This window comes from Zootoca vivipara, chromosome 12 (assembly GCF_965207765.1).
Source record: "Zootoca vivipara chromosome 12, rZooViv2.hap1.1, whole genome shotgun sequence".
Classification (NCBI taxonomy): domain Eukaryota; kingdom Metazoa; phylum Chordata; class Lepidosauria; order Squamata; family Lacertidae; genus Zootoca; species Zootoca vivipara.
Genome location: NC_142595.1, coordinates 46,880,479 through 46,890,094, shown reverse-complemented (window position 1 = coordinate 46,890,094; position 9,616 = coordinate 46,880,479). Strand labels below are relative to the sequence as shown.

The 9,616-nt window shown below is 39.7% G+C and overlaps 1 protein-coding gene across 1 annotated transcript; it reads right to left on the bottom strand.

Moving 5' to 3' along the window:
* Nucleotides 1–3,706: 3,706 nt before the first annotated feature.
* Nucleotides 3,707–8,815, bottom strand: LOC118078123 (vomeronasal type-2 receptor 26-like). The gene is made up of 5 exons (XM_035101844.2): nucleotides 8,525–8,815; nucleotides 7,248–8,105; nucleotides 6,762–6,989; nucleotides 5,476–5,602; nucleotides 3,707–4,608 (listed from the first exon to the last, which is right to left on the bottom strand). Exons 1-5 carry the CDS (start codon nucleotides 8,813–8,815, stop codon nucleotides 3,707–3,709), a joined length of 2,406 nt encoding a protein of 801 aa, XP_034957735.2.
* Between the last annotated feature and the right edge of the window lie 801 nt (nucleotides 8,816–9,616).

The following is a 9,616-nucleotide window of genomic DNA, read 5'->3' as shown; positions in this document are numbered from 1 at the left end:
AGAGTTGTTCTGTTCTATTGAAGGAGAGCCAGCTTCATTGCAGTATAATATGGGATAGAATGGCATGGCTGTTAACGTAACAGAACAATATGAAGATAAAAGATCGAATTCAACACAACAAAATGATGCTGAGGAGTGCTACAAACATGAGTAAGAGAAAACAGGCACAAGACACAAGGTTTCAAAACACCAGTGCCTTTTGATGACTCATTTAATTGAGCTGAGAAACAGTACATGTAGGGTTTTCCCTTCCCTTCCCTGTTCTCATTCTTGAGGCTTTACTTTTAGAACAGCTATAAGGGAAATATTTTACTTCTAATTCAGGGACCCATGAACCAATTTGCATGAGAGGAAAGGTGAGTGTTCCTTCCCCTCTATACCATCCACTACTGATTAAGTCCTGGAAGTTTACCTTTGGTCACCACCTTTGCCACAGTTCCTCACATTCCCTTCCTGAGAAAGTTACTTCAGGCAGAAGGAGCTGTCCTAAATCTTCTGCTGTGGTGACAACATATGGAAAGAATTCATTCAGTTTTTCTACAGTCTCTTTTTCCTCCTTTCACTTCATTGTCATTTAAAGGCCTAACTTTGGCAAAGGGTGTTTAAAGAGAAAACTGAAATCACTGGGTTAAAGCTGACTGAAAGTCCAGAGGGAGCATTACTATCATGAGAAGAGAAGACTCCCTGGAAAAGACCCTGATGTTGGGAAAGATGGAGGGCACAAGGAGAAGGGGACGACAGAGGAGGAGATGGTTGGACAGTGTTCTCGAAGCTACGAACATGAGTTTGACCAAGCTGCAGGAGGCAGTGGAAGACAGGAGCGCCTGGTGTGCTCTGGTCCATGGGGTCACAAAGAGCTGAACACGACAAAACAACTAAACAACAACAAGCATTACTATCAATTATACGATGGAGTGGAAGGTACACAGGCTATGAAGGCCTTCCTCACAAGTTATTATAGCTAGTAAGTGGAAGGGGCAAGGTGAATATAAAATGGAAGGATGGTACAAAGAGGTGTGGGATATAGTTATTAATGATAAATTAATATGTGCTATTAAGGTAAGATGGGGAATATGCAGGAGAAATGATGTTGTGGAGATATGGAGGGTTTTGTAGAATTTGTACTGTCAAAACAAGAAGGGGTCAAACCCATCGCAAGAGGTGTTGAAGTTTTGGGAGGTTGGATAGTTAAAATGGAATGGTCTGGGGGTGGGATGCACGCTTTCATTCTAATTTATTTATTATTAATACTTTGTCAAAATAAAAAATTATTTTTTTAAAAAAAAGCTACTAAAAAGAAGAAAGAGAAAGGCCTAACTGCCTTCCAACTGATCACCTGTTTCTTATGCATTTAAATAATATTTTGTTGTTGGTCTGTGTGGTTTTTTTTTTAATTTTTGCAAAATCTTCTTTGAATTGTGCTTGCACTTCTTTTGCAAGATATGTTTCATTGGAAGCTCCTGCAGCCAATCCAAAGCCGCGGATGCCTCTGGGCCATAGCTGTCAACTTTTGGATTTGAAAATAATGGATCAGCAGCCTCACCTGTCCCGGGGACAGTCTACGGTATATCTAACAATCCAGGATAGCAGCGGGAAACAGCACTGGAATAAGTGAATTTCCAGCAAAAAAGGGGAAGGCTGACAGCTGCGGCTTGGAATAAGGGAGTTTCCACACACAAAAAAAGGGAGGGTTGACAGCTATGCTCTGGGCGACGCCCCTTCCTTCCCGCTGAGGCGGCTGCATATGGCAAGGAGCCGAGTGGGAAGAAGCAGCGGTGGTGGGGAGGCTCTCTCCGCCGCCCCAGCCTGCGGCATGGGCTCTGCACCCACGGACCCCTGACCAAGGCAGAAGAGGACTACTATGCTGCTGAAGACGAGGTGGTGTAAGCGGCTGCAGCATGCGTGGCAGCAGGGGTCCTTTTGGGAGAGGGGGGATCTTTTGGGGAGAGGGTGGGTCCAGCCCCCACACCAGGGCTTAGGGACAGTGGATCGGCCACCTCTTGAAAAAGTTTGCTGACCCCTGATCTAATCCAACCCTTGAAATGCAGGGCTATGCATCTGTCTCTTACGGGGACCAAATCTGTAACCTTGGCATTATCAGCACCATACTCTGAGCAAGGTAATGTACATGGTTCTTCCCATTCAGATGTTTACAACAACCCAATGAGGTAGCGTATGCTGAGAGAGAGAAAGCAGCTAGCCCAAGGACAGAGGGCAGGGCTTTCTAAACTTTGTGTCATGACAGGTTAGTTATTTGGCTGCAGTGTGTAGGTGTGTCACACAAACGGTCCCAACACTCCTCCGCGGGCTAGAATGTGGTTAGTTTTGTGAGGATCACCCTACTTGCGTGTAGGACTCTGGTAGAGACGCATGCCCAACTGGCATGTTCTCTCCCTCCTGGTCAGTCAGGAGCCTCAACAGCTTTCTCCAGCCCGAACACCACGGCGACTGATACAAAGAGGCATTAGCACGTTTAGGAACAGCAGAACTCAGCAGCACAGCATTTTGGCTAATCTACTTTATTTACATATAATACACTCAGAACGTTCTGACTTAGCTCCTTCCTCTTTCTCATGAGACAGCAAAAAGAAAGAAACAAAGGATAATAGTCCCATATCACAGAACACAAAACTGTCTCCTGTCTCCATCACTTCCCACACTGTGGAATGAAAACATTCACTGTCATGTGATAGAAAACAATCCCATGTCTGCAAATATGGAGCAAGAATCCTAACAAGTTTAACCTCTGGATGCAAGTAAAATTGAATTATTATGTCGAAATATGATGCACTCCTGAATAAATTTTGGGACATGGCTAATGCTTAATTTAAATAAACCATGCCCATTCCAGAGTGTGTTTTGTCCCCCCCCCAATCTTTTTAAATTAAAATTTAGTAACCAGACACAGGTTACATAGAAAAGAAAGAAAGGGGAGAGATAATAAGCTGTCACAAATGGCAATAAAGAAATACAGGATACAGCTATGTGATGTACTAAGTCAATAATAAAAACATACCAAGAACAAAATGCGTCTGTAATTAGAAAAGGTTTCATGATCTATATCGTAACAATTACAAATGTTTATTCCAAAAAAGAAATTTTTAAAGTAACCTTGAACTGGTCTAAAGCCTTTTCATCATCATCATTATCATCATCATCATTTTATTTTGTTTATACCCCACCCATCATGCTGGGTTTCCCCAGCCACTCTGGGCAGCTTACAGCATATCTAAAAAAATATAATAACCAAAGGAACACAAGGAAACAACAAAGAACCCGCACAAGCGACACTGACAAACCCTCCCCACACATATATTAAGTAAAATAGAAACATCGTCACCTGACCCCCCATCTCCCCCCATCTACTTCTATCCCCCTCGTTCTTCTCAATGTCTCAACAAATGGAACCAATTTGTAAAAATGTTATGCGAGACATTGCATGTCTTTCTGTAAATTAAGAAAATCTCAAATTAAAAAACAAACAAACCACCAAACATTAAAACCTCCCAATACAGGACCACCTTCAAATGTTCAACTGTTGGAATATCTGAATCTGTGCTTTGCTATAGGAATATATATATATATATATATAGAGAGAGAGAGAGAGAGAGAGAGAGAGAGAGAGAGAGAGAGAGAGCGCATTTGGTCTTCAACTCTTAAGTACCACATATATAAAATTTACCAGAGTGAAGGAAGAAAAAACTTTTTAATTCTTTTTTCTTATAAGTTGCTCCCTGTTGTTCAGTTCAGGTCTCAAAATGATGATGTAGCATTTAGGTGCAAAGATGCAGCCCAATAACCCAGCACTGGAGGCCAGGATGGAGAAGATCTCCACAGCCACCATATATTTTCCACTTGTGCTCAGGTAGGCTGGAAAAAAAGACAGCCAAACACTGCAAAAGAGCAACATGCTGAAGGTAATGAACTTGGCTTCATTAAAACTGTCAGGTAATTTGCGGGCTGCAAATGCAGCAATGAAGCTGGCAATGGCCAGGAGGCCCATGTAGCCCAGGACACAATAGAACATGGTGTCTGAGCCTTCATTACATTGCACAGTGATTTCTTCTGTTAAAGAGTGCATGTCCAAATCAGGGAATGGGGGACATGTCATCAACCACACAGTACAAATAGTTGATTGAATAAGAGAACAGGAAAAAACAATGGAATTTGTCAGTCTTTTACTCATCCACTTCCTCATGCTGGACCCGGGCTTGGTGGCCATGAAAGCTAGAACTACAGTGATAGTTTTAGCCAACACACAAGAAACGGCTACAGAGAAGATGATTCCAAACGTTGGTTGCCGGAGGAGGCAGGAGACTTTGCTAGGTTCACCCAGAAATAGCAATGAAGAGAGGAAGCAGAGCAGGAGAGAGACAAGGAGAGAGTAGGTGAGGTCCCGGTTGTTGGCTTTGACTATGGGAGTATCTCTGTACTTAATGAATATTCCTAGAACCAAAGCTGTGATGAGGAAGAAAGAAAGAGCAAATGATGCTAAACTGATCCCTAAACGTTCTTCATAAGAAAGGAAGGTCATTGTTTTCTCAATGCAGATAGTTTTGTTTTTGTTTGGATACTGAGATTTTGGGCATCTGAAACAGTCATTCATATCTGAAAAATAAACACAGTCAAATTTCAATATTGATTGAACAGAGCTTTGTCTTCTATGTGACTGCTTCACTGACATGTAATTAAACGTATTGGATCCATGTGTTTTAGTGTTCAGATATAAATGTTTTAATCTCACTTATTCTGTAAGCTATTACACTTTTCAACAGTATTTTGCCTTCCATATTACTTCTTTGCTGACATGAAATTCAATCTATTGGTTCCATGTGTCTCATTTTACATATATGAGTGTTTTATACTCATATAGGCTTATTAAAATAATTTGTTTCCTAAATTGATAATATTTGTGTTGAAATCCTTCTAACTGTATTTCTTTTTTGGATAAGAACGTAAGAGTCAATGACCCATTTCAGCCAGCTTCCTGATTTCTCAGTGCCCAACTAGATTCCTATGGGAAGTCTGCAAACAGGAACAGAGTGAAACAGAAGCCCCCGCCCCCCCCGACTTACTAACAACTCGTATTTGGAAGAATACAGCCTTTGACCATGAAGGCCCAGCAAAGCCATCAGAGGTCATAGCCATTGATAACATTATCCTCCATGAGTTTGTCTAAACCTTCTTTAAAGGCTTCCTAGTGATTGCCACCCACTGCATCATGTAGGAACAAATTCCATGGATAATCATGAACTTCACGAAGAAGTTAATTTCCTTTCCAGCACTCAACCTCTTAAATGCCCCCAAGCTCTAGTGTTCTGTTTATCCTATTCTCCCATGCATTGAAGAATTTTATTCATCTTTATCATGTTGCTCCTTACTTTTTGCTCTACAATACACCCCCCCCCCAAATGCTACTGTCTAACCTTGCTAGTGTCCTTATAGGAAGAAAAATATGAGCGCTGCATGACTTACCATCCTGGTTTGAAATTTCCCCTTCTGAACATGGAGCACAGCCATAGCAGCAAAACTTTTCCCCTTCTTTCTTTTTCTTCTGATTGCCAGGGTGGCAGTGGTCATTACACAGAGAAAGGGGAATCACCTATCAATAGCAGGAAAGGAGTTCAGAAGATAGGAAAAACTCATTGCTTATTAGAATTCTATTAATGAATTTCACTACTCAGCAAATAAAGGTTTAATATGAAAGAGCTGCATTATGCAGGTGTGTCAACTATGAATCACATTATTTGGGATCCCCTCCAAACCTATGACAAACTTTGCAATCACTTTGCAGCAAAAAACCCCTACATTTTGAGGAGTCCCAAAATATTGTCAGACTTCCCCAACATGGTGCAGTACTGGTAAACCCCAATCCAATATTGTTCAATTCACACCAAACCTGTGCCAAAGTTTTGCATTAATGGATTTGGGTGACCGGTAGGGCACTAAGTTTGTCAGGTCAGCCACAAAGTTCAAGGGCTGTCCAAAATGGTGAGTTTGTTCAGGAAAATGCTGCAAAACAACTGAAAGAAAGCTCACAAGAACTTCATTTTAACCCTGCCTGGAAATGCAGTGGATTGAACCTGGGACCTTTTGCAAGCAGTACCTATTGTATCACTAAGTTCCTGTCTCCATACTTTACCAAAAGATGTTACAACATGGGTGCCTATGTAGTAATTTATTTATAGAGGTGAAACTCAGAAAATTAGAATATCATCGAAAAGTACATTTATTTCACTAATGCAACTTATTTTTTTCATTTTTTTTTTCATTTTTACAAATGCTTTCTTTTGGAAACTCCACAGTAATAAAACAAATTGTTACAATAATACAAAAATAAACACCACTATTACATTTCATTAATTATATTCCATTTATAATTGACCCTCCTAATGACAACTAATTACAATTACCACAAATAAAGGCTTGACATATCTTGCTTTGCATGTCACGCATCTATCTTATATATTGGTTTCACCTTTTAAGTTGCATTACTGAAATAAATGCACTTTTCGACAATATTTTAATTTTCCAAGTTTCACCTGTATACTCCAAGGTCTTGTTTTATGTATATGGAAGACATAGTTATACAAAAATGTATGGGGTTTTTTCCTTGGCATTTCTAAGTACCATCAATTTTGAAGGTGCTCGGCAGCCACATTTTTTCTAGGGCCATATCAGATAGAGCCAACAGAATTTCCGAGACCTAAAGAACACATCATAAGAACAGTGAGGCACAGAAGGATTTCTAGAATTCAGACCTGATTAAAACCTCTGTGCCATACAAGCATATCTTCATGAATGATGAATGCTTCTCCTTCAAGAGTATCAGGATCAACTCGTCCCACTTTCATTTGAAGGAAGGACTTGTTTGGGAATGTGATCATGTTCGTGATGTCAAATCCACCTCTCATTTCCCTTTTATTATTAAAGGACATTGTTTCTCCTGCTGAGTTGTTAAAGGAAATTCCTTGCAGAAAATGGTGCAGCTGATTCAAAGAGAAAAAAAGGGAAAGAAGGAAAATATATATTATGAAGAACAAGCATCAACAATGGGCTATATTCAAAAAGCAGATGGAAAAGATCAGGTGATAACATTTTGTGATTAGGATCCTTTCCTGTATATTTAGTATTGACAGAATTTTTAAATATACAGGAAAGGATAATAATCACAAAATGTTATCATTTGATGTCTGGCCTTGTGGTGATTGACTCACTGAAATAATATTTTATTTGCAACATGTTACCTGCCAAGGCTGCAGATCTTGAAGTTCAAAGCTTTTGTCTCCTGCCATTACTCTGTGCTTGGATTTGTATGAATCAATAGCATGCAAAGCATGAGCCAAAACAAAGACAGCATTGTAGATACTGTAACTGTGGCCAGTCATGTCCATTTCAAACACATGGCCAGGAAGACACTCTAAATTCTCCTCCCCTGTACATGTTTCCATATCTTGCATGACCAGATCTGGAAATGCACAGTCAAATGCTTGCTCCCAGAAGTCCTTGAGAAAACCATCGCCTGGATTCCAGTAAGGTTTTACCATCTGAAGAAATTCATGGAACTTGAGAAGCTCATTTGAGTGAATGGTGAAGGAAATGGCACCTTGAAAGAGCTCAAGATCCCAAGACTTTTGAAAACTCAATAATATGAAATCAATTTGTGTTGTCATGATCCACACCTTTCTAAATGATGCGCTTTCCTTATTTTCAGGATCTCGTAGATACATAACAGATCTCAGCCAGCTCAATGTCAGAGAATCTCCATAGACAATGAATGCATTGGCTTTGTCATTTGTGAGACCCACATAATACCTATCAAGCATCTCAAAAATTTCGCCCACCAAATCAAAACGAGCTATTTTTTCCATTCTTTGTGTGAAGGCTGAGCAGATCCCATGCTGGTAGAGCAATTGCTCCAGGGCCTGCAAGAAATTTTCTCCTCCGTCATCATCCGTAACAAAGAGTCCAACCCATGTCCATCCAAAATGCTGAAGCAAATTGATGATCGCCATGTACTGATGAGCTTCATTGGGCACCATGCGGTAAAAGGAAAGGAAGTGATCTATATCACTCTCCTCTTGGGGAAATGAGCCATATGCAAGCTAATAGGAAAAGAAAAGACATTATGAGTATTATACAGAACCTCTCTAGCCCTGCAGTTTCCCAGTACTGCAAAAAAAATAGGGCCCTTTAATCAGTTATACAGGCTATACAACTAGGCATAGTCTATGGTCAGCTTTTTAAATCTTCAGGTCCAGCCGTCTTCTTGCAGAGACAATGTCTCTTGCAGTTGATGTGTGAACTGGGTGTTGGTGTTGGAAGTGTCCAAGGTGCTGCCTGCTGCCTGCTTGACTCAGACTTTCACTGGTGTAGCAGTCATTCCTGGTAAGGAGTAATCTACGTTTTTGATGAACATTCCATCTTGTCATATTCACTTTCTGAATCTCAAAATCACTTTCAGAATGATAAGAAAAGAGTGTGATTTGTGCAACACATTCATGTCCCTACTCATAAAACCTACCTGTGGAATCTTGTAGAGGCTTAAGGTATCAGCCATATGTAATGAGGTATCAGAGCTAAGTCCTCCGATGATGGCGATGAGGTTTTTCTGTGAGCCACATTTGTAGTTGGGAGCAAATCTATGCATTTTAAAGAGCAGGTCCAGGGTGTTACGAAAGGTGATCCTTGCATCATAATAGCTGTCATAGATGTGGAACCCCAGTGTGACATTGGGCAAGATGTTGGGGTTCTCATTTATCACTTTCACCGCAAATGACAACGCAAGGGTGTGCTGGTAGAATTTTGTTATCATGCTGCAAATGAGGTTAGTTTAAAATTTTAGAGGAGAGTTCTACAATGCAACAAATAGATGAAACATTTCTGTTTCAAAAAGATACATATTGAAATATAACTGTGTTATCTTTTTCGTGCCTCTAAAATAATGAATATCAAACTCTTCAGCCCAAATAAAATGTATTACTCATCATGCCATTTATATATTTCTTTTATATATGTTTTTTACCATCTTTTATCATCCTTATACAAGGAAGTTTCTGTTACAGTATTCATTTATAGGATTGCACTATGCATTTGCTTTAAAAACAGATTTCAGTTAAATAAAGAAGTTAAAATAAGACAAGTTAAGGATGAAAAGCAACATAGTTTTTAAAAAGGATTAATCGGAACCAACCCAACACAGGGTGATCCAATACATTTCCACTCAAATGCAAGTGCAGGTGAGTTCAATGGGAATAACTTCTAAGTATTTTTGTATAAGATTGCAGACTTGATTTAGGTGCAATCATTCACTTCTAATAAAGCAGAAGCCACCTCTTAGATTGCTATGTCAGACAGCTTTAGAAAAATGGAGTGAAATGTTTTCTCTTCATCACACTTTTAATGTTCTTTCCATCACCACTATCAAATATATTCAATTCTAAACCTCATAGAAGACTAAACTAACTCCTCTCGACTTATCTTCACTTCTCTATCACTATACCATGGTCAGAAATGCATAAAGAATATTTTGCTCTATATTTCACTAATTAAATGGCTGTGTTGTTAAGCCACAAAATCTCCTCAGGGTTCAATGATTTTTGAAGCTTGCATTTGC